This window comes from Rhododendron vialii, chromosome 6a (assembly GCF_030253575.1).
Source record: "Rhododendron vialii isolate Sample 1 chromosome 6a, ASM3025357v1".
Lineage (NCBI taxonomy): Eukaryota > Viridiplantae > Streptophyta > Magnoliopsida > Ericales > Ericaceae > Rhododendron > Rhododendron vialii.
In genome coordinates this window covers 19,964,179-19,989,505 of record NC_080562.1, presented here as the reverse complement: position 1 = coordinate 19,989,505, position 25,327 = coordinate 19,964,179, and the positions used below count along the sequence as shown (strand labels likewise).

The following is a 25,327-nucleotide window of genomic DNA, read 5'->3' as shown; positions in this document are numbered from 1 at the left end:
AAGTTTCCATAAGTGGAAAGTCTGAAAAAGTAAGAAAAATATCTTCACGGACAAAAGGTTATCGATAACATAGGGATTGTTATCGATAACAATACTCTACTAGGCACCCAAGGCCACAATGTTATCGATAACCTTGGCAAAGAGTTATCGATCTCCTTGCTCCTGGACAAATTCTGGACCGAAATGGTGAAAAAGGTATCGATTACTTGGAAATAGTAATCGATAACTCAGGGTCAATTGTGCTTGGTAGAGCAGGAATGGGGTAATGTTATCGATAACATTGCTCTAGTAATCGATAACATTGTTGCAAAACTGAAGATCTAGCTTGCTGAACTGGTTGAGCATCATATAAGACGTTGTCGCAAGGTCCAACCATGGCGGCACCATTTCTATGGACTCGAGTGGTTGGACATCAGTGTACTATCCAAACATTCTTTGGAACGCAGAATCGCCTTAATCGCTCGTTTTACCTGAAAGGCTCAGCAAAACACCTTACGTGCAAAATCTGACTTTAGCGATCAATTGAGTATAGAAACATTGCAAATTGGAGGATTTGAGCACCCAAGATCTAACAATCTTGTGTGTGTATCACTCTCAAACCCTACCTCTACACCTGTATCTTCAAGATCTAGCTCTGTCCCAGATACCAATCCATTGATTCCCTCTCCATGTGCACCTTTCCAATTTCCTTCACAATTCTCCTTTCCCTCTACAAACCATATTGGATCAAGGTTTAACAGAAACAACAACAACAAAAAATTTAAGGGCAATTCATTCTCCAAAACTTTTTTCTCTTGGTTATTAAGGTTTTACTTTTCCAAGCACTATGTCTTTTGTTCCTGGTATGCATGGCTCTTCCTCCTCTGGTCCTATTGTTTCCTCACCTAGCAATTGTCAAATTTTTGGTAAGAACAATCATCTAGCTTCTACACGTTATTATCGTACCAATTTGGGATATAGACCCTTTGGAAGAACTTTTGGTCAAGGTGGATCTTTTGGTGGTTCTCACTTGACCCTATTTATTCGTCTTAGGGGTGATTCTCGGACAGGGGGATGTCCCCCCACTCTCACACATCTCCCATCACATTTCCCTCTCCCTCTCATCCAATGAGAGGGAAGCCTTTGGAGGGAAGTAAGGCCAGCCATTTTTGGCTGATTGAACTCCTCTCTCTCACCCTTTCCCTCTATACATACCCCTCATACAACTCCAAACAAAAACGTTGATCACTTTGTTACAAATTTGGTTGATCACTTTGTCACCCAAAAGCTCAAGCAACCCTAAGTTTCAAGCAATACACCACTTGTTCTTCATCCTCAAACACTCAACAATCATCAAACACCACCATCCAACCTCAACTCAAAGCTTAATCATTCCATTCAAACCCCAAAACCAAATGTATAACACCTTTGTACTGTTTTCTGTTCTGATTCCTAAGGGAGGCTGACAGGGTCAAGGCTGGAAATCAATACCAGGTCTTGGCCCTAAAGCTAGCAAGGTTTCAAAAACTGTAGTGGCAAGGACCAGCACGCACCGGTCCATAGCACTCGTGCGCCACTATGTGGCTGAGCGCACAAATCTTGCATGGGGCCTGGGGTCTTGTTATTTTATGCTCTCCTCTGTATATAGATTACTGTGAGCATGCTAAAAAAACCAGTTTACTGCTTTCCTTTGCTAAAACTACTAGTTTTTAGTTAATATTCTTACCAGCTGTAATGGAATACCTCTGGGGTCTTTCTGGACATGTCCTAGAACCCAGAAACATGTAGAACCAAGCTCTGGTTTGATGGCTCAAACCTGCGCGCAGCAGTGGTCTACCCGCGCGCACAGGTTCGTCTCTGATCAGTGACTGGTCTTTGCATGGGAAACTAGGCATTGGCCTCTGTTTTTATCCTCACACTGTTTATGGGGTGTTTTGTTCATTTTGTGGCCTCTGAGCCCATTCAAACTATCCATAATGTATATTAGCTGCCATATGAATTGTTTGGTTTGTCCTGAGTGTGCATTGGTCATTCCAAAGCCGAGAGGGTTGAAAATAACAGTTGTGGTTTTGAACCTACTAGCGCACGCATGTCTTGGTGTAGCGCGCAGGTTAGATTAGCATGCAGTGACTTGATCAGTGCATGCTGGTTTTTTCTTGCGCACGTCACACCAAAATAGTGGTCTCCCAGTCTGTTTAAACTCCCACATGAGATTCTTTTCTACAAGCCTTTTTCAAATCAAATAATGTAGCAAGTGTTTTAAGTTCGGTTCCTTGGGTGGCGGACCTTCAAACCCAAGTGGCGACTCTGAATTGAGCGTTTCGCCGCGTTTTAAAAGGAGGCGCACCCGCTTATCGTGATCAATTTTCTGGGCGTGTTCCCATAATGGCGACTCTACCGGGGACTTCCTTCATTAGTTTATACTTCGAGTTTAATATGCTTGAGAACAATCCCGTAAAAATTTGTCAAAACAGTGAGCTTCGCGCTGCTGAAGAATGGAATGATGATTTAACAGGATCCTTGTATCCGACCCATCCAGACTAGGACTTTTTCAATTGTTCTCTTGAGTAGTTTTCTCCAAGTATCGATTAATAAAAATGAGCCATATTTTAAAAGGCATTTTGCAAATGTTGCGATTCTCTCTCATTAATCAATCTTTTATCATCTTCATGTGCATCGATGTTGACTAGCCATGTTGAGGTGTTTTGGGTAACTAACACAGTTTACTGGAGCCCGGGGTCCTCGAACGCCCAACAACCTTGGGCAATGATAAGTCATTCTACAATTCAACCGTAGCTCTGCAATATGCATTGCTGTGGGAGGTATATCTTGGCTTTAGTCCGAGGAACCCCCTCAAACAAAAATCGGCCTTTGCATATACAAAGTACTAGAACTCTCCAAACTAAGACAGGTACCCATAGGGTAAGATTATTTGCATCTAACCCCCATATATTGTCTACGTGTTACTACTTTCCCTAGCGCATGTAATGTACATACATACCGTTTTGCGTAGGAGTATGTTTAGGGTGGCTTCTAGGTTGTCTCTCTTGCGAGTCTGTCTTATGCATATTAGGACGCTGCCATGACCCGATGAAGAGTCGTGCATCTTGATGGTGCATGTTGTCAGTTTTCAAACTCATTGGATCACAAGACTTTGTGAAATCAAGACTTTCTAAGTCTTTGTCTAATGCTTGACCGAGGTTTCAAATTGAAAACAAGGAACAACGGAGAGAATGCCGTGATACTTACACCACCCTGGTTATCGTGCGAAGCACTTACACCATTTAGGCTCCGGCGCTGTGTCGCCTATGCCGCCTCGGTTCCGGTATCAAGTCATCTACACCGAGTTATTCCGACTCCAAAAGTTGAAACTTCGAGAATGGAATAGTCAAAGGCTTAGACTATTTTGACATTTCTTAGTGTTAGTCGATTCAAACGAGGATACACCCTTGAAAAGAATTCTAATGATTTTGGCAGTGCCCAAACATCATAAGACAGACTCATCTTTAGTTGTAGAGTCTAGGAGGACACCGACGACGACGATTCATTGCGTTGTCCTTGCAAATAATTGTTGCAGTGCCCTTACTTAATGCAAAAGGCCAATGACATCTGTGTTGAGAGCTTCTCTCTCTACCTTAGAGAGAGAGTGCACTCCCCATGGGTTGATTCCACCGATTCAATCCACCCCGTGGACCGATTCCACAATGGGCTAGAGGTAATCTTGTTCTATGAGGGGCAATCAATGCTCTAGTCCATTTGATGAAGTGTGGTGGAAGAGTTTTCACATACGGTTGCTGGCGATCACCGGGGTCGGATTGTACGCAGATGCATATGGCCATCAGAGCTCATTTGAGGGCTCAAAAGCTGCTTGTTAGTGGAGGGTGGACATAGGGTTTTTAATGAAAGTAATCCTTTTTTTTAAACAATTGATCGAACTACTCTGATTTTCAAACTATTTTTAAAACTAGTCGGTAGCGCCACTTCAAGTGGCGCTACCCAACTAGCGCTATTCCAATTGGCGCTATATGCCATGTGGCGCTGTCCCGGTGCCACGGTGGACTGGACTAGCGCTATTTTAAATAGCGCTAGCCAATCGGTAGCGCTATTTGAACAAGCGCTACTCAATGAAGTAGCGTCATCTCAACTAACGCCACCTCTTTCGATCAGTCAAAACCGTTTAGCATTCATGAAATGTCTTTTTGAGCTCATATGATTCAGCTTTTTCAACCATCTTCATATAACTTTTTTCAGCCTTTATTTCCTATTGCATTTTTCAGTCTTAATAAATTCGTACAGCATTCAAAATAAAATTTCTAATTATCACTTGTTAAATATAGTTAAGTTTCTCAAATTTATTTCATATATTCTTATTATAATGTTAACTTCCCTACAATTATGTGATACTAATTTTGTTATTTTAATAGGCAATTTAACAATCGAACACTCAAGCGCTACAAAATTAATAACCATCATAACTTTGCATTACATAGTTCTAACAATAATACTTCATTAACAACTTCCATGAAATAAAATAAAAACTGAAAATTACAACTTACAGATCCATTTTAGCAATTGAAAAGTTAAGCAGATGCATAGTTTTAAACATTACAAGTTATATATTTGCTGCTGAAGATGACGCTTCTCCCCTCTTTGAACATTTTCGCTTGTTATGCCCATGTCCACCACACAAGCTACAAGATTGTTTATGTGATGGTTGCCCCTCAAGCCATTCATCCATCATATCCATCTCATTTCGAAATCGATTTACTTGTGGACGTCCTCGACCCCTAAGACGTTCTTCATCAGGATAAATTAGTGGCCCTTCATAGGGAGGCCAATGCGGTTTGTCACGCAATGGTAAAAACGTTTTAGAGCTATAAATGGCTATATGTGAGGCAAGCCTCCAAACATTGCCAAAGAATCGACTAGGGTCCATGGCCATTCTATTAAACACTGCAATCACATGCGAGCACGGCATTCGCCATTGTTGCATCTTGTTGCAAGTGCATGTCTGTGCATTAAAATCTACTGTGTGCCTGTGGTTTCCTTTGTATGGACTTGTTGGATTCAATGGAGTTCGCACCTCGTAAATTCCTCTCTCTCTGTCAAACTCAATCACTTCGTGCCTTCTTGCCTTCTTCCTCCATTCATCGTACTTTTCCGTTGCGAATTTGCTGAATGTTTTGCCTGATTCGATCCCCTCCCTTGCTTTGACGGCATAGTCGTTGAAATACGTAACACACTTATAGAATGTCGTCCTAATTGTAGCCACTATGGGGAGGTGTCGAACTTCTTTAAGGACTCCATTAAAGCTCTCAAACAGGTTTGTAGTGCGCGATCCGTATCGCATACCCCCATCGTGTGCATAGGACCACTTCCGTAGGGGTAGCTTCTCAAGATCCTTATTGACTGCACCGTCGGAAAACCTTTGAAGTTTTTGCATCTCAATCTCAAACTTTCTAACTTGTATTTCACAGGCTGCTAGTTTTACTTGGTCGCCCACAATTTTATTGTACTTCCATACGTAGTTTGCCCCCAAGTGGCGGGCACAGTATATGTGGTATGCCCATGGGGGTCTCCATGCTGGAGCATCTTTCAGATATGAAAGAAGGCCTGTGTGCCTGTCTGAAATGAGACATAAGCCTTGACGTTGAGTAACATAAGACCTTATGCAATCGAGAAACCACCCCCAACATTCCTTGTTCTCCTTCTCGACGACAGCAAATGCAATAGGGAAGATTTGATTCTCAGCGTCCTGACTTACAGCAACAAGCAACGTTCCCTTGTATTTTCCTGTCAAGAAAGTACCATCAACACTAATCACAGGGCGACAATGCTTGAATCCTTCAATGGCGGGCCCGAAAGCCCAAAACTCAGCATCAAATATAACATGTCCTGGCCTGCCCGTCTCCTTTGTTATGATATGGGTTTGAGTACCCGGATTCCTCTCTTTAATAGCTTCCAGGTATTGAGGGAGTTCCGCGAATGATTCTTCCCAGTCACCGTAAATGGCTGCTATAGCCATTTGCTTTGCAGCCCATGTCTTTGCATACGATGGATAATAACCGTCGCACTTATCTTTTACCATTGCTTGAAAAGCCTTGACCTTTGTACTTGGGTCTGCTTCCACGGTTGACATAATCATATTGGCAATGTAACGAGCGTCGAGCATCTGATGATCTGTGGTGACACTAAAAGCCAAGCAGCTGTGGGGTCCTGCATATCGCGTAATTTTCCAGACATCCTGATCAGGCTTCCTTATTGCTCGAAGTCGCCACGAACATGGATTTTGGTTTGCGCATTTGTAGACCAACAAACAGGTTGTGGACTGATCTGTCTTTGCCACATAATTCTTGTCCATGCTATATTTCTTCACTGTATTTTTAACCTCAAGCTTCGAAAAGAACATCTGCGAATAGAGGTAAGAAAATACAATATTTTTCATGAATACCACATTTTACGTATGAAATGTATGATGATATATAAAGTGGGGGAGTTATCTTAAAAAAACACCTGTCCCTCGAAAAGCTCAGACCTCCCGTCCCACCCAACGTGACTACTCGTTGGCATTGGTGGACTAAGGTCGACGAGGTTGGTCCATGTGTCTTGTATCATCATGGTGGGTGGCTGTTCGAACATCCCTATTGGATGTTCTTCGCCTTCGTCGACCTCTAATCCTGCATCAACATCTTCCTCCGAGCTACGTGAGGCCTCGTCAATGTCTCTAATATGCATCTCAAACGCTCCAATGCCTGTAATGTCATCGTGGACTTCCTCAGGTATGATAGGTCCGTCGTCAACGTCTTCAACATTCTCCTCATTTTGAATGAAAGTGTTGTCATTTTATCGGTGTTGAGGAATATTTGGCCGCGATTGTCGTTGTGACCGATGACTCAAACGTTGGTGCACGGCAATAGGTACAGATGGTGGTGGTTGGGTTGCATCTGGTGGTTCGGTCTGGCAAGTAGGGCCTTCTACACGAGGCTCGTCCTGACCCTGACTGGCCGCTTGGTGCTGCGATTCTGGCTGCTGTGTGGATTCTTCTCTACCCTGAGCCAACTCCTCGCCACCCGCTGTCGGCTGCTCAAAAAAATGGTGGTCTGGGGGTTTAAGGCGCAAAAACTTTTCCAACACTGACAAGTGTTGAAGTCCCGCCAAGCCAACGGCTCGATAGGTCTCAGGTACCCCAGGACGATTGAGAGTCTTGAAACAACGAGTCTGCAATAGAACATGTAACATTCTTATATTTAAGTTAACGTAGATTCAATACAACCAATATGGCAAAACAGGAATAAAGTATAACAAAGTTTATCGCGTCAAATTTTCATACCGCTCCATCAATACCAGCACCAACCCGGCTAATACAACGCCTTGTAATCCTTTCGTACCAAACCACGTAAGGGTCGTCAATTTGGTACACAGGCAAGTCAGGAGAGACCGACTCTACAACATGTTGCATCCTCTCATCCCATGTTTTCACAGCCGCTGAATGCTCAATGGCCTAATCCTTTTGTCCACTTTGAAGCGTCTTTCCGTGTGGCCACTCTCTAGCTCGAGAGGGAGGGGGAATGCCTTGGCGGAATCCAAATTGTCGAAGGACTCTCTCCGGTTGGTGATACTCCACAAAAGAATAAAATATCAGTGGGACAGTAGCCCGCCAAATAGCTTTGCCGGCCCGACAATAATGTGGAAGAGATTGAACCACCTCGTCACTGTACGGGGTCCAATTCCCCTAAAAAAAATGAAGCCTTTTTTAGTTAGGCACAATAAAAACCAATCCAATGTAAACCTAATACTAGTAAACGATAGGATATTAAAAGTCAACTTATGTACATACCTCATCGTCTCTCTGGATGTCAAGGTGATGTCAATAAGCTCCTACAACATGGGTCGCCAAATCGGGGGAGTGAAAGTCATCGTCCCAGCTGCACATTATTCAAGTTTAACATAAGTAACTGTATGCATTATTAGTAAATGTACATGACATATCATTATATATGTCATATCATTTTGGCTGCCCATTTTTTTTTGTATTTTGATTGTGTTCCCTTTTTTAGATTAGTTTATTAAATTAGACAAACAATTTGGACATAGGGAATATAATTTTCTCTCATAATGTTTCTGTCTATTTTGTATCATTTTTCATTGTCTTTGAAGCAATTAATAATGAAATGAACATACCGTCCTAAAAGCGGAGCACCGGGCTGAGGGGCGCGTTTCCCTCTACGTCCAGGGGCAAGATACGGGAACCGCTCCCAAGCCCAAACTTGCACAAGTATGAACGGTCCTGTCATCTGTTTCGATTTAATCTTAGCTCCGTGACATAAATTACGGTACAAAACGGATAGTGCACCACTGCCCCAACTATACTCCCCAGCTACATCAAAGTTTTCTAATAATTGGAGGTAAGACAAGTGCACACAACCCCCCGTGAAGTCAGCAAAAATTGTTCCCCCAAGCAACAATAACAAGTAACCCCGTGCTTGGCGCGCAACCACCTCTGCAGTTGCCCCATCCTCTACAATGCCATTAAACCTATCACGTAACCATTTCAACTTCACCTTCCCCCCTTTCTTATCATGTTTCCCAGGAGCTTCACCCAAAAGACGAAGGCACAAATCATCAGGATCGATTAATGTTGTGCCAGTCACTGGTCGCCCGTCGACAGGTATGCCTAACAAAATCTCGATATCCTGTAGCGTGATTGTCAACTCGCCTGGACGCATATGGAAAGTGTGCGTCTCAGGACGCCATCGCTCAACAAGGGCCGTAATCAGAGCCCAATCCAAGGACAAGAAAGGCACTGAACAAAGTCCCTCTAAGCGGGCACGGCGTATCAAGTCCATAACAGCGGGTGACGGCTGTTTTCTCTTATGTATCCTTGACTCAACCTGACGAATTCTCATGCTTTCACAATCATCCGGCCGTGTGCGCTGAATTAAAGTAATTAAAGGTTACATCGACGAATTTATAAATAATGAAATGAAGTACAACTATGCTCTACATTTTGGAATTGTAAATGTATTAACTTACGTCAGCATCCCAAACTTTCTTCGAGCGGTGTTGCTGTTGTAAAACAAGTATCGACCCATCTATGGGCCCCGAGTCAGCACTATGCAGCAAGTCGACGTCCAAGTCCATCGTCAGGCTGCTAGCAAAGCCATAAATTGATTCACCAGGGAGGTTGCTCTAGTAATATTTGAAAATCCAATTAAGATGCAGGTGTTACCTTATACTAGTGTCACTTATCTTAAATATCGTGTTCTTAACTGTTCACTGGATTTAGGTACATATTTTTCCTGTTTCAGTTTCTGCTTTTTGCTATTTGCGTTCAAGGAGGCAGCAAAAGGTTTTAAAGGAAAGGAAATTTTTATAGGATTTAATGTTTTCATATTCAGTTGCATGTTGATAAGGAATTTTTTGGTACGTTTCTCCTATGTCTTTAAAGTCACACAATAACTATGGGCCTATGGCGCTGTCTCAAACTTGGAAGAAGAATACATATCAAATCTTACCCAACACCAACAGCCAAACTAGCAAACTTGCCTATCAAAATGCCTTGGGACATTGTTATTCAGTGAGAAATTTCCAACTCCAGTTGCATCCCAATGCACCAAACACAGCCAACCATCTACCCAAAACGCAATTTTCATAATTGGAATAGTACAACACAACAATCACTAATCACTCATACCAAAGTCATATAAATCAACCATGACCTAAAAACAATACGAATTTTACATCAGGGAATTTCTTCAAGAATATTTCTTTCCCTGAATAAAATCGTAACGTTAATTACTTTTCTTACTTTTTGGTCACTGCTAATGCTCTGCCCCAAGTAAATGTCATATGGGTAGCAAGCTGTATTGTTATAGCATGTACTAGGCCAAGCAACCTATTTGTTCAGGGATTTTGCCAAGCAGCTGAATGTTCAGGTGCAGAGAGAGAGAGAGAGAGAGAGAGAGGCATACAGTGACTAAGAGATACCGGATTAGGCGAAGGTGTGTGGCGGTGTTTGGACGTTGGCCATTCAACGGACGGTGAGCTCGCAAAGAGGGGAGGAGAGCGGGTTGGAGAGCTGAGATCTCCAAGCCCTAGCGCAGAGGAGGCAGAGAGGAGAAAAGTAACGAAGCGTCTTTTGGAAGAGCATATATAAAGCCCTAGCGCTTTCTCAGTAGCGCTAATTGCTTGCGTGGACATTATTGCCACGCAAGCCAATCAATAGCGTTAGTCGAACTGACGCTTCTTTGGTAGCGCCTTTTCAAAAGCCGCTACCGAGTAGTTTTAAAAATAGTTTGAAAACCAGAGCACTTCAACCAATTGTTTTTAAAAAGAGATTAGTTTCATAAAAAACCCGTGGACATATGCTAAGCTTTGAACCTAACCAAATACTTCATCTAGTCCTAAAGATGGTCCACGGCTGTCTTCACTGAATGTCAAACGTGTATCCATTGTTGCCGGCGAAGGTTAATTTTACTCAACAGATCTGCTCGGCTGTGGTACACGGCAAAGGGTCGTGGCTCGCCGAACGTGGTGGAGCCACTTCGTTCAGTTCTGGTATCAGCTCCATTAGGTGGTTCTTTTAATTTTTTCAAGCTCAACGTTCGTTTCTATTGGAGGTATTTTGGATTAGTGTTAAAACCGAGTTTATAGCTTGGATTAATTGCTGGAATTACTTCACAGATCTGGTTGGATGGCTGCTATTGTAACTCCGACAACGGAGTTTTGGTGGTTTTCAAAACCGGCTGGGTTCTATAAAACAAGGGGCTATATCGTTTGCCATATCCATTATAATATTTGTACCGAGAAACTAGATGCATGTGGCTGGCTATGGGCCCATGCATTATCATCATCTAAATGAGTGTAGGTCTAGTTCCTATAAGTTACCCATTACTCTGCTATTATATTTCTGTAGGGAACAGATCATCTTAACGTGATTATCATGCCCAATTTAGTTTCTGGGCATACTTGGGTTTGTTGCTGGACTTTTAGGCCAGTGTACTGTTAGTATTTGAGGTTTCAATTCAGGTGCTGCAATCATCATCATCAGATGTAGTATAGTTTGACACTGTGACTCATGCCCAGTTTAGTTACTGCGCACATATTGCCCAATTTGGGGCTCAAATGCTGTGCAACTTGTTGGGGAGCTCCATTAATTCCTTGATTCTTTGTTTCACTGGCCTAGTTCTTTAGCGTAGTGTGGTGAGACTAGAGTTATCTTCGACTAGATTGGTGGTCGTGCTCTGATCGAAAGGGACACCTTCACAGATTGTCATTGATTAGATTGGTGGTCGTGCACTGATTGAAAGGGGCAGCTTAGTTTCCCCTGCGGTTCGAGTGGCCATAATTCGGTGGTTATGCCCTGTTTTAGTACTTGAGCTGTCTCGCTTTTAGATTATAGCGAGCCTAGGGGATTATGATGTGGGTGTAGTAGTCTGGATGGAATGGGAGTGGTGTGCAGGGTACTTGGGAGGGTAACCTTGTCGGATGCCGACATCTCCAATTCGAGCCTCTTCTCAATGTCTAGTCCCTCTGTAGTAGCTGTTCTTTTAGAAGTGGGTATTATGCTTGTTCTCTGGGTTTAGTTGGAGTATTAGTATCTTGGATTGCTTATTCCATCTCTGGAGTCTGTGGTCATTGATAGTTGGTTCAGAGCGGGTTGTTTTTTGGCGAACCTTAGGCTTGGATGAGGGAGTATTAGGCCAAATGGAATGGGCGTGGTGTGCAGGGTGGGGCCCCCTGTCGGATGCCAACATCTCTGATTCGAGCCTCTTCTTGGTGCCTTGTTCCTCTGTAGTAGATGTTCAGCCTCCCTTGATGCCGATTTGCTATGTCGCTGCTAGTCCTCAGTAATGGTTATCATTTGGTCAATTCTAACTGTGGCTATTTATTTTATTTCCTAGCCTGGCGGGATGTGCCAGGTAGTAGTTCGCTTTCATGTTATTACTACTTGTATCACTACATATCATACCCCGTTGTACTATCCTTCTGCTTAGATGGATAATGTAACGGGGGTATGATCTCAACACACATGGCACTTTTGTTATTTTACTTACTCTAACCTGCTCTCCATGCGGGTTGTGCATGGGTTATCGCATTTTTTTCAATTTTCTTTGTTTTTCCTTTTCTTTTCCTCCTGAGGTATTTCCCTTGTAGGCTATACATTCGGTTAACCTTTTTTAATTTTAAGCTAATTTACCCAAAAAAAATAAAAAATTTTGTTGCAGTGACACCATTGAGCTTTCACTTACTTGATTGTCTCGCTTTGAGCCATTGCACCATCAAAGAAAGTACCAAAAAGAAGAGCCAAACCTACTTGGGAACGTCCACTAGGTCCGTAGAGAAGAAGACTTGCTAGGCTTGCTCCTCGATCAATTACAATGGAAGCTCTAAGAGTTTCACCGTCAAGGGCAGATTCACTGCCGTCTACACCGCACGAGACACCCTCGTCCTCTCCTTCCTCGACGTCATCAACTCCTTCTCAAGCATTCGTCATGGCCGACACTCCACAAGACCAAGCCACTATTCTAGCAGGCCTCCAACATAACATGGGCATCATGCATCAAAAGGCTGAAGCTTCTATGGCCAACTTGCATGCATTGATAAATGAGTGACTCCTGCCGAGAGTTGAGGCAAGAGTTGAGGAGGAGAGGGCCAATCCCAAGCTCGAAGTTCAAGTTCCACACCCTAAAGTAGCTGTTCCCAATCCTAAAATAGCCGCTCTGATAGATAAGATGGCCAAGCTGGAGGAGACTATCTTGAAGTCTGAGAAGATCAGCGCAGGAGGAATAGACTTGGATCAACTCTGCTTCTATCCTAATGCAAGGCTCTTCAAGAGGTTCAAAGTGCCCGACTTTGTCAAATTTGATGGGAGCGGTGATCCGAAGACTCATCTATTGGGCTATCATGCCGCCATGAAGCTACCAGGAGTGGAAAGTGCGGCCATGTCTCAACTTTTCCCTCAAACTCTCTTTGGACTTGCCTTCCATTGGTTTTTGTTGCTCGACATCTCCAAAAGAAGGACTTGGGAAGACATAGGGGCTGCCTTTGTCTCATAGTATAGCTACAACTCTCAACTCAAGATGATTACTCAAGAGTTGGAGTCTACAACAATGGAAGCGAAGGAGTCCTTTGCTGATTTTATCAAGAGGTAGAGGAGCAAGGCCGCTCTAATAACTAATTGCCTGAGCGAGAGGGATCAGATTCGCATCATCTCCTAAAACCTGCAACCCGACTATGCCAAGAACCTCGTGCTAGTTCAAGCATCTACCAACTTTGAGACTTTCTTCGAGTCAGGTTTGGTCATTGAGGAGGCGCTGTAAAGTGGAGTTCTGCCAAGAGGAGAATCCTCTTCTTCCTCTACACAAAAAGCTTAGCCGACGGCTTACTCTAGAAATAGTAGTGCGTTGTTTGACGGTAGCAATTACGCCAACGTGGCTATAAGTAGGGATAACGCTACTGCTTCCCCTAACCATGCTGTCAATGTTAATCAGGTTCAAAGCACTCAGAGCTTCCGACACCGAAACCAACCTCAGAGTTTCACTATCTTTGAGGCACCTCTATCCGTGGTGATGGAGAAACTCGTCAAATTTGGGCATCTCAAGTCTTTGACCCCAACTCCCTTACCTAAAGTCCTCCTTGCTGGTTACGAACCTAACCTCTTTTGTGCCTTCCACCAAATGCCTGGCCATCCCACCGACGCGTGCTATTGTCTTCGACATGAGATTCAAGATCTCATTGATGATGGTACTCTTCAAACTCCACCCCCATCAAAACCGAATGTCATCTCCAACTCCATACCTCAACACGATTCTAACCCTCACATTAACCAGATATCGCTCACCTCCGCTCAAATCAACCCTAGCTCCACCATATTCGACCCTAGCCACTATATCATCCCATAAAATCAACCCAAACCAATCATATCCATCCCGTCCGAACCGGAGGTTAACATGATGGCTGTAGGTTGGGCAATCAAGGTCTTCACTGCCGACACTTGGACTGATAGTAAGTAGGAGCTTACAAAGGAGAAGACTGACTGGCTGAGGTCCTTCAATCATGAGAGCTTAGGGGTGCTGTTCAAGGAGTTCTCTCAAGTAGGTTTGGTTGAAGAAGCTGAGGAAGTTGAAATGCTGTTGCTTGGGCCTGATATCCTCTAGATCCCACCTCTCTGTGAGGAAGCCAAGGGTAACTATAAAAGTTGTATTTTCAAGTCACGTCTAATTTTGCATTGACACTTTTGAGTCTGAGTTTGACACAGTCAAGTCGTCGAAGTCTAGTTCTGAGTCAGAGTTTGTGTCTCTTGGCCCTCCATGTCGTAGCTTCTATTTTCAATTCGAGTCTTTTGTTGTATTTGGCAACCTCAAGGGGCTTTCTTTTTTACTGAACTATCTTGCTTCTAAGTACTTCGCTGGCTTTTATATAAACTGTGTCGACCTTGATGATGAGGGGATAGATTTCTATGGGGATATCCCCAAGGAAATGCGTTCCCTCGCAGAAAGGGAAGACAAAAGGCATGCTCAGCCTATTAAAAGAAGAAGTAGTTTCAATAAACTTGAAAGATGAGGTAAAGCCCCGAATGGTTCAAATTGGTTCAGCGCTGTCCCCAGAGGAGCACTGCGCCCAATCAGAGACTTTGCATGGTCTCATCAGGACATGCCTGATATCGCTCTTAAGATAGTGGAGCATCGAATTCCCTTGCTATCGGGTGCCAAATCATAAAAAGCAGAAGCTCAGAAGGCTTGGGGCCTCATACCATGTTAAAGTTAACAATGGCAGCGTTCCGCTGAGTGCAAATTAGAAAGTTTAAAAATGACCCGGAGGAAGGAGTTCCAATTGAAGCGCTCTGGATCCATCATTATCAAAGCCATTTTATCTGGGCTGCGGCCGAAGATCATCCTCGACAGCATCGAATTCAATACCTTGGTCAACCTGGATCATTTCAAAAGCTACTTTTTCCTTGAGAGAATCTCGTTAGGCTGAAAACCCCAAGGGTGGGTAGTTCTAAGTAAAAGTTAGAGCAGCCTGCTAGACTAGAAACCTATGAAAGCAGTCTAGGCAAAAGTAAATAGGCAATATTCGAAAGCTCGCTAGATCGAAAGCTCGCTAGATCGAAAGCTTGGAAATGCGATTCTAGGCAAAAGTTAAAGCGTAAGAGGTGAGTTAAAAAACACGAGTGAACCTTGGCCTAAACTACGTTTTGACCAGATTCCTTGAAAAGGGATATGTAGGCAATCTCTCTGTGAGATTCAGTCATAAGCTATCAATTGGATTCATGGTTGATGTTTTGGTACACACTAAGGGTCGAAAACAAGACAAGCTTCGTTGGAGAATCAGAAGAGAGAAACCTTTCGCCTTTCAATTTTGTTGCAAACTACTACTTCTATTACACAGCTGAGCATAAAAGTCTTAAAATATTTTATGCATGAAAAACATAACAAAATGCTTGCGAGGCCTAATGGCTGGCCCTTGCATGGCAACTAAGCCTTTGCTTTTGTTTTACTCTCCACACTGTTTATGGGGTGTTCTATTCTTTTAGTGGCCTTTAAGCCCATTTAAAACTGCTTAGAACTGTATATAAATTGTTTGGTTTGTTCTGGGTGTGCATTGGTCATTTCTAGAGTCCAGAGGGTTGAAAATAAAAACTGTGGGTTTAAGCTTACTGGCGTACACAAGTTTGGTAGTGGCGTACGCAGGTGAGATTAGCATACAATGACTTGTTTAGTGCATGCTGGTTTCTTCCTGTGCACGTCACTCTGGAACTGTGTCTTCCAGTCTTTTTAAAATTCCCATAGGAGTCTGTTTTCATCCTATGCTAATTGTTTCAATAAGCAAGCATGCCATTTTATCACATCCTGCCAACATGTTACAGTTTTAATCCCCTTAAACTATTCCCCCGCCCTAATTGGTTAAAATATTGATTATTGAGAGAGAATCAAATGTTTTACAAATGCCTGAGTAGAGACCGATCTCCGAATTGGGCGAGAGGGGTGCCTTAAAACCCTTCTCCTCTCGTAACTTGGCTCCCGAACCTCAGATATCAAGGTGACGACGGACCAGTCTACAAAACCTTTCCAATCAAAATGTAGCAAGCATTTCAAGTTCGGTTCCTTGGGTGGTTTACTGCAAAAATTCGAGTGGCGACTCTAAATCGAAGCGTTTCGTCGTGCTTTCCAAAAAGGGCGCACCCGATTTTAAAACTAGATTTTAGGGGCGTGTGCCCACAATGGCGACTCTGCTGGGGACTTATTGCATTAGTCTATATTGAAAATTAGTACTCTTAAGAACAATCCTTCAAAAGTCTGTCAAAAAAGTACGCTCCGCGCTGCTGAAGATTGGAATGGTGGCTTAACAGGATCTCCGCATCCGACCAATCCGAACTGGGACTTTACCGGTTGTTCATTTGAGTAGTTTTTCTCCATGTATCAATTAATAAAAGTGAGCCATATTGTAAAAGGCATTTTTGCAAACGTTACGATCCTCTCTCAGATCAATTTTTGGCATTCTTCATGTGCATCGATGTTGGCTAGACCAGTTGAGGTGTTTAGGGTAACCGGGACAGTTTACTGGAGCCCGGGGTCCTTGAATGCCCAACAACCTTGGACGATGATAAGTCATTTTGTCGTTCAACCGTTGCACTGCAATACGCGGGTAGCGAGAGGTATATCTTGGCTTTAGTCTGAGGAACCCTCTCAAACCAAAACCAGCCTCTTCATGTACTAAGCAATAGAACTCTCCAAACTAAGACAGGTGCCCGCATACTTGCATCTAACCCCCATATTCTGTCTACGTGTTATTGCTTTCCCTATCAGATGCACTGTACATACGTACCGTTTTGCGTAGAAGCATGATAGGACGGCTTTTAGGTTGTCTCTTGTCGAGTTTATCTTATGCTTATTAGGACATTGTCATGGCCCGATGAAGAGTCGTGCATCTTGATGATGCACGTTATCAAATTTCAAAAGTCCTTAGATTAGTGAGGCTTTGGGAAATCTATAATTTCTAAGTCCTTGTCTAAAACCCGATCGAGGTTTCAAACAAAAAATTAGGAACAACGGAGAGAATGTCGTGATACTTACACCACCCAAGTTAAGTGCTAATCACTTACACCTCTCAGGGTCCGGCACAGTGCTGCTTACGCCACCTCGGTTAAGGTATCACATCATGTACACCGAGTTATTCCGATTCCAAAAGTTAAAACTTCGAGAACAGAATAGTCAAAGGCTTAGTATATTTTGACATCTCTTAGTATCAGTCGATTCAGACAGGGATACACTCCTGAAAAGAATTTCGAGGATTTTGGTAGTGTCCGAATGTCATAAGACGAACTCCTCTTTAGTTGTAGAGTTTAGGAGGACACCGACGACGATGACATGCGCATTTCCTTTCTTTCAATTCTTTCAAATAAATTGCTGCAGGAGTACCACTGAGTTCTCATTTGCTTTACTGTCTAGCCGTGAGCCATTGCACCATTAAAGAAAGTTCCGAAAACAAGAGCCAAACCTGGTTGAGAGTGTCCATCGGGTCCGTGCAGAAGAAGACTTGCTAGGCTTTCTCCTTAGTCGGTGATAACGGAAGCTCTGGCTGGTTCACCGTTAACAGGAGATTCACCGCCGACCACACCTCACGAGACCCCTCCGTCCTTTCCTTCTTGGACATCATCACCGAAGTTCACTAAAGCACTCATCATGGCTAATGCTCCTCAAGATCGAGTTGCTATTCTGATAGGTCTCCAGCATAACATGGCCATCATGCAACAAAGGGCCGATCAGGCCGAGGCTTCTATGGCTAACTTGCACGAATTGATCAATGAGCTACTCCCGGCAAGAGGAGAAAGAGTCGAGGAAGAAAGAGCTAATCCCGATCATGAAGTTGAAGTTCCTCATCCCGAAGTGGCTGTCCCTAACCCAGAAATGACAACTTTAATCGCAAAGATGGCTAAGCTCGAAGCAGCTGTTTCTAATTCTGAAAAGGTGGGTACTGGTGGTTTGGACATGGACCGACTTTGCCTCTTCCCAAATGCCAAACTCCCTGAAAGGTTTAAAATGCTAGACTTCACTAAGTTCAATGAAACCGGTGACCCAAAAACTCATCTGTTGGGTTATCATGGCGCTATGAAGTTGTTGGCGGTCGACTCAAATGTTCTCGCAAACTCTCTTTGGTCCAGCCTTCCAATGGTTCTTGTCTCTCGACGTATCAAAAAGAAGAACTTGGGAGGACATTGGGGTAGCCTTTGTCACTCAGTAACTACAACTCTCAGCTCAAGATGACTACCCAAGAGTTGGAGTCAACCAAAATGAATGCAAAGGAGTCCTTTGCAGACTTTATCAAAAGGTGGAGAAGCAAAGCTGCCCTAATGACTGATCGCACGAGTGAAAGGGATCAGATCCGCATCATCTCTCGTAACTTGCAGCCCGACTACGCTAAGAACCTTGTGTTGGTTCAGGCAACCAACTTTGAGACTTTCTTTGAGTCTAGCTTGGGCATCAAAGAAACACTGCAAACTGGGGTTCTGCCAAGAAGCGAGCCTGCCTCTTCTACTTCAGTTCAAAAGGCTAAGCCCCATGCTTACACAGGAAGCAACACTGCTTTGTTTGGTAGCAACAACTACGCCAATGCGATCTCCAGTGGAAATAATGCCCCTGCTCAGAATTCCAACCGCGTTGTAGATAATAATTAGGTCCAAGCTCCACAGAAAAGCCGAAATCGAAATCAACAACCCCAAAACTTTGATATCTTCGAGGCACCTCTTTCCTCAGTGATGGAAAAGTTAGTCAAGTCTGGTCATCTCAGGCCTTTGACTCTAACCCCTCTTTCTCAAAATCCACCCCTTAGCCATAACTCCAACGCTTTCTGTGCCTATCATCAAATGCCAAGCCACCTCACTGATTCTTGTTATTGCCTTCGTCATGCGATTCAAGACCTAATAGATGATGGCACAGTTCAAACCCCACCTCCCTCAAAATCGAATGTCATCTCCAACTCCATTCGTAAACACAACTCTAACCTACAAATCAGCCAGATATCCCTAAGCTCCACTTGAAACAACCCAAGCTCTACCATATTCAATCTTACCCTCTATATTGTCCTAGAAAACCACCCTAAGTCGATCGTACCCGTTCCGTCTGAACCAAGCATCAACATGATGGCAGCAGGTTGGGCCATGGAAGACAAAGCCGAAGAATGGAAAGAGCTCTCCGAGGACTGGATTGAGCAATACAACATGGGTTTCCCTACATACCATATCAATCAAGCATGGTTAGACCATTGGGAAGGGGAATGGAACGCGGCACAGGCAAATCCTCTCGATGGCCTTTCTTTGTTCATGCTCTACCACCAACCTGAATTGGACAATCCCGAGGAGGAAGTCGAAGAATATGTGTGGAATCCACAGCCCGATGCGAGACAATTAGCATTAGGCCTCAACCCCGACTTGGATCAAAGCGATGTCGACGAGCAGTACTAAAGTGACTATGGAGAAGGGGAGTCTGTTCTCGATCTACATCGCCCGCTTGGAGCTATGCTTCCTCTAGTAAACTCCATCTTAAATGCAGCCGATGATCTCATCCGCGAGTTCGACCCTGTTCTCGACATCATCTCTGTGGATCAGCCACGCCCTATCGTTATCGCTCCCGGTGATACCAGTAGCATCATGGTTTTACAGGGTGCACCTCCTGATGATCTTTGGGAAGTCAACAAGATTGTCGATGTGGGTAAAGCCTCACCACCAGCTAATCTCTGGGATGTCGATACGGTTGTGGACGTAACTGTCGACGACGAAATCTGGATTGTCAACTCGGCTTTGGTGGATGGAGGTCTTTGGGATGTTCCGTTTGTTACCAACCCGGGAATACCTTTCGAAGATGCTACTGCTCAAGACCCTGTGTTTTTGGAGGGATTGGGTATGGAGGATTTGGCAATGGGCTTAGCTCTGGGGCAGGATGCGTCACCAACGGTAGCTTTAGTTGACAAAGGAAAGCACAAGCTGGGGGAAGTCCCCGTGGACCTATGGGACAGAATCGAAGATGTCAAAGGCGTGCCATCTCTATGGGATGTTGCCAATGTCACAAGGAGCAGCCAAGTTTTAAAGCCTGCAAATCTGCAAGCAGGAAGGAAGTTCTTCCAATCCTCCTACTTAAAGGCCCAACATTCCTAATTCTCAAAGGAATGCTTCTGTTGTTGTTCCTATAATTTCAAGTGGTGTCCTGGTGACTGACACTATTCATAATCAACTCGAGCAAATCCCCACTGCAATCTCCGTTTGGGGATTGATTCGTTCCTCTAAAGAGCATCGCGAGAAGTTGTCTTCAACTCTTGCTCATCTCAAAGTGCCTTCCGACATTACTCCAGAGGCCATGATCGCCTTCATACTGCCACTCATTTCAAAGCACTCTGTCACTTTCACCGAGAGAGATCTCCCTATTGATGGAACTGCTCATAACTGCCCGTTACACATAACTGTCAAGTGTAGAGGACATTGGGTGCCGACTGTCCTCATCAGTAATGGCTCCGCAATTCATGTTTGCCCTCTGAATGTCGAATTTCACGTCGTTGACATCCCCCGCTACCTTTAATCCATTTCTAGGTAGACCAAGGCTTCACAGGGCGGACATCATGGTCGTGCCCTCTACTCGGACATCATGGTCATGCGCTCTACTCTTCACCAGAAGGTCATGCTAGGGCTCACATCTGGGACTTTTACAATTTGCGAGGACTCTGGTATCTGTCCACACACTGAAGATGGAGAACCGATCTTGGGAATTCTGCATGGAGAGGAGGATGCCAACTTTGGAGGTTTCTCTTTTGACACATCTAGTTTGGTCCTAACCATTACCATGGATGATGAATTTATCATCAGTTCAGCTGCCCTCGAAATAATGAGGAGAATGTCTTATATGCTTGGCTTGGGACTCAGAATCAACCAGCAAGGGATCGCTGAATTTCCTATATTTCCTTTCACCGAAGGCCGCTTTGGTTTGGGATATGTTCCCCCTACCAAAGATGCCAAGAAAAGGACAGGTGCGGGAAAGCCTCAAACCCTTCATGGTAACGCTGACAGTTACTTTGTACGTGAAGGAGGAGGCACTGCTTATATGGGACAGGTCGAGCCAATTTGGGATCCGAAAACTCATACTTGGCTGCCTAGTTTCAAGGTCTTCGCTGCTGACACTTGGTTTGATAGTGAAGATGAGGATCTGGCTAAAGAGGAGTTCAAAAAGCAGTTGGCTCAGATCAGAATGAAAATCGACTGGCTGAAGATGTTTGGTCAGGGGAGCTTGGAGTTGCTGTTCTCCCAAGTAGGTTTGGTTGGTGATGCTGAAGAGGCTGAAGTGTTGATGCTGGGGCCCGACACTCTCGAAGATCCTACTTCTCTCATCATGGAGGCTAAGGGTAGTATTAAAAACTACATCTTCATTCTGCGTCTAACTTGTATTGACAACGTCTGAGTCTTACACAGAGTCGGTCGAGAGTAAGTCTAGCTCAGAGTCGGAGTTTGTGCCTCTTGGTAACCCTGAAAGGTTTTATGAAATACATGATCCTGCTTCTGATTACTTTGCTGACTTCTATATAAATTGTGTCAACCCCAACGATGAAGGAACAGATTTTGATGGGAATATCCTTGTTGAATTGCGTTCCCTCATCAAAAGGGAAGATGAAAGGCATGCTCAGCCTCTAAAAGAAGAAGTAATTTCAGTAAATTTGATAGACTTGGATGACCTCCGTATGATGCAAATTGGTTCAATCTTATCCCTGAAAGATTGCATTGCATTGGTCGACTTGCTCAAAGAATTCTTCAAGGTTTTTGCATAGTCTCACAAGGATATGCCTGGCATTGATCCCGAGATAATGTAACATCGGATTCCCTTGAAGCCTGGAGCTATACCTGTCAAGCAGAAGCTCCGCAGAATTAGGCCGGACTGGGTACAAAAGATCAAGGAAGAAGTCACCAAGCAGATTGACGCAGGTTTCTTGAGGGTCGCAGAGTACCCTAAATGGGTCGCCAACATCGTGCCTGTTCCTAAGAAGGATGGAAGGATTCGAGTCTGCATCGATTTCAGAGACTTGAACAAAGCAAGCCCCAAAGACATTTTTCCCTTTACCACACATCGATGTGCTTATGGACAATACGGTGAGGCATGCTTTGCTTTCGTTCGTAGACGGATTCTCTAGATACAACCAGATCTTCTTGGCGCCAGAGGACTAGGAAAAGACAACGTTCATCACTGAATGGGGTACCTACTGCTACGTAATGATGCCATTTGGACTAAAGAACGCTGGCTGCACCTTTCAGCGGGCCCAAACAACCTTGTTACATGACTTTATCCACAAGATGGTTGAGGTCTATGTCAACGATATGATTGTTAAGGCAAAGGAACGAGAGGATTTCATTCCGGCACTCAAGCAGTTCCTCGAGAGACTCTGTAAGTACCGAATGTGTCTCAACCCACAGAAGGGGGTCAAGACAGGCAAGATGTTAGGGTTTCTAATCATTGCAAGTGGGATCGAGGTAGATCCGTCTAAAATCAAGGCGATTCTCGAAATGGAGCCACCATAATCTGAAAAGGGAGTGCGAAACTTTCTATGGAAGGTTCAATTCATAAGTAGATTCATCGCCAAGTTGACTTTAACTTGCGAGCCAACGTTTCGTCTGCTCAAGAAGGATGTCCCATTCGAATGGACAGATAAGTGCCAAGCCGCTTTCAAGTCAATCCAGAAATACATGCTGAACCCACCGGTGTTGATGCCTCCTACACCGGGTCGACCTTTGATCTTGTACTTGTCTGTAACTCTAATAGCTATGGGATGTTTGCTAGCACAAGAAGGGGATGCTGGAGTCAAGAAAGCTATCTACTATCTGAGCAAGAAGATGGTGGGATGTGAGGAGCGCTATACTCCTTTGGAAAAGAAATGTTGGGCGCTTGTCTGGGCCTCCAAAAAGCTAAGGCACTCCATGTTGGCTTATTCGGTGAGACTAATTTCTCGGATGGATCCTATCAAGTATCTTTTCGAGAAACCTCTGCTTACTCATAAGTTAGTGCATTGGTTGCTTTTGCTGGCGGAGTTCGATCTTCAATAAGTCACAAGAAAATCTGTGAAAGGACGTGCCTTGGCAGAATTTCTGGCCGATCACCCGATTGATGGACCGAAGGATGTGGATTTCACTTTCCCTGACGAGGAGGTTTTTGTTGGGAAACTGAATCCCCAAGACCCAGTAATGACGCGTACAGATTAGACAACAAAAATTGTAAAACTCTATAAAGCGGAATTAGGGTTCTACCTCAACTCCCTGCGGCACGAACGCTGGTTGAACTTGTTATAGCACGTCTTGCTATAAACCACGAATACTGCTCGATCGTACCTTACGATCTTCTATCGTATTCCCTGCACGTCTAGAACACGAATCGAGTGTGGACTCTTTCATGATCTGTTTGCTCTCTCTAAGCCTGCCTCTATTTACTGAATAATATCAAAACATCCAACTAACCTAGAGAGCATAACGTGTATATATAGGGCTACGATAGGGACCTAAGGAGTAATAAGTCTAGGCTCCCAGTGTAAATAAGAAAACCTAATCCTGCAAGGATTCTATTTCTTATTTCACTAATTATAATTCACCCCACGACAGAATTATAATTGCACTCCCGTCTTTATCTCAATTATATTACGAGCTCCATGATATTAAATACTTATTAATCTCCCCACGTTAAGATTACAGATACTCGTTGATTAAAATAAATTACTAACAATTTTAACGGTGGTCGAGGAGGTTTGGACACTCTATTTTGATGGGGCCGCTAACTAGAAAGGATTTGGGATTGGGGTGTTGTTGATCACATCTGTCGGTGCTCATATTCCGCTTGCTTTCAAGTTAAACTTCGATGTCATGAATAACCAAGCTGAGTATGAGGCCTGCATTATTGGAATTGACGCTGCAATTGCTCTTGGAGTCGAAAAGCTCGAAGTAATCGGAGATTCAAACCTGGTAGTCTCTCAGGCCAATGGAGATTGGAGGGTTCATGGGGAAAAGTTGAAGCCTTATCACCGAGATTTGGAAGAACTAATTCGTCGCTTCAATAAGGTGACTTTCACCCATATTCCACGTTTGAAGAATCAATTCGCCGATGCTTTTGCGACTTTGGCTTCAATGATTGAACTTCCAGTAGGTGTTAGGTTACGGCCGATCGTGATTGAACAAAGGGACTTGCCCGCATATGAGTACGTCAACGCCATCGATGATGGCCTACCCTGGTACCATGACGTATGGAACTTTGTGGAGTATGGGGAGTTCCCCGCTGAGGCCACCAGAAAGGATCAAGTTGCTTTGCAATGGTTAGCTGCCCAGTACATCATTTGTGGGGGGAAATTGCACCAGAGATCTCATTGTGGAATGCACAAGCTATGTGTCAACGATGCCGATGTAGTAAGGATAATGAAGGAGATTCACGAAGGAGTCTGCAGTCCTCACATGAGTGGTGTCATGCTAGCTAGGAAGATCCTAAGGCAGGGCTACTACTGGTCTACTATGGAGTCTCAATGCATCGACTACGTGCGACGGTGTCATAAGTGTCAAATCCATGCCAACCTATAGCATCTTCCTCCGTCAAATTTGTTTGACATGACTTCACCTTGGCTTTCTCTATCTGGGGCATCAACGTTATTGGCATGGTTAGACCTTCTGTTTCAAATGGTCACAAATTCATACTAGTGGCGATAGATTACTTCACCAAATGGGTTGAAGTTGAGTCTTACAAAACTCTAATGACGGTTCAAGTCGCCCAATGTATTCAAAAGAACATCATCTATCGATATGGTGTCCCACAGGCATTTGTATCCGATAATGGGTCTCATTTCAAAGGCAGGGTTTTGGAGCTATTCGAAGAATTCAAAATCCAGATCCATCATTCAACAGTCTATCGTCCACAAACAAATGGAGCAGTTGAGGCCGCAAACAAGAATGTCGAGGTTATTATCAAAAAGACTGCTGAATCTGCAAGGGACTGACATGAGCAGTTGCCTCTAGCACTTTGAGGGTATCGAAAGTCGATCCGCACTTCGACTGGTGCAACTCTCTATTCCATAATCTATGGGATGGAGGCAGTACTCCTCATTGAGCTTGAGGTACCATCACTGAGAGTCATGGCAGAATGTGGTCTTACAGAATCTGAGTGGCTGAGCGGGAGATTTGTCGAGTTAATGTTGTTTGATGAGAGAAGACCCCGTGCCTTGTACCATGTTCAGGGGTATCAACGAAGGATTGCCCACCATTCAGCAAGAAGGTGAGATCTAGGGCCTTGGTAGTAGGGGATATGGTTACAAAGGAGATCCATGCTCCAGTGTTTGATCCTCG

At 44.0% G+C, this 25,327-nt stretch overlaps 3 protein-coding genes across 4 annotated transcripts; 1 reads left to right on the top strand and 2 right to left on the bottom strand.

Annotated features, from left to right (window-relative positions):
• Nucleotides 1–4,192: 4,192 nt before the first annotated feature.
• LOC131328461 (uncharacterized) lies at nucleotides 4,193–7,438 on the bottom strand. Its single transcript, XM_058361403.1, has 4 exons — nucleotides 7,310–7,438; nucleotides 6,901–7,197; nucleotides 6,493–6,792; nucleotides 4,193–6,388 (listed from the first exon to the last, which is right to left on the bottom strand). Exons 1-4 carry the CDS (start codon nucleotides 7,436–7,438, stop codon nucleotides 4,592–4,594), a joined length of 2,523 nt encoding a protein of 840 aa, XP_058217386.1. The 3' UTR covers nucleotides 4,193–4,591.
• LOC131329356 (serine/threonine-protein phosphatase 7 long form homolog) lies at nucleotides 6,909–9,122 on the bottom strand. 2 transcript variants are annotated; one of them, XR_009200734.1, is made up of 5 exons: nucleotides 9,013–9,122; nucleotides 8,161–8,912; nucleotides 7,817–7,904; nucleotides 7,310–7,711; nucleotides 6,915–7,197 (listed from the first exon to the last, which is right to left on the bottom strand). XR_009200734.1 is itself a non-coding variant. In XM_058362454.1 (4 exons), the coding sequence occupies exons 1-3, from the start codon at nucleotides 9,118–9,120 to the stop codon at nucleotides 7,847–7,849; spliced, it is 918 nt and encodes a 305-aa protein (XP_058218437.1). In that variant the 5' UTR covers nucleotides 9,121–9,122; the 3' UTR covers nucleotides 6,909–7,711; nucleotides 7,817–7,846. The 2 variants fall into 2 exon arrangements, 1 of the variants encoding a protein (XP_058218437.1); XM_058362454.1 differs by having other exon boundaries at nucleotides 6,909–7,711.
• A 14,741-nt stretch (nucleotides 9,123–23,863) lies between these two features.
• On the top strand, nucleotides 23,864–24,981 carry LOC131328460 (uncharacterized). The gene is made up of 2 exons (XM_058361402.1): nucleotides 23,864–24,534; nucleotides 24,651–24,981. The coding sequence occupies exons 1-2, from the start codon at nucleotides 23,864–23,866 to the stop codon at nucleotides 24,979–24,981; spliced, it is 1,002 nt and encodes a 333-aa protein (XP_058217385.1).
• Nucleotides 24,982–25,327: the final 346 nt, after the last annotated feature.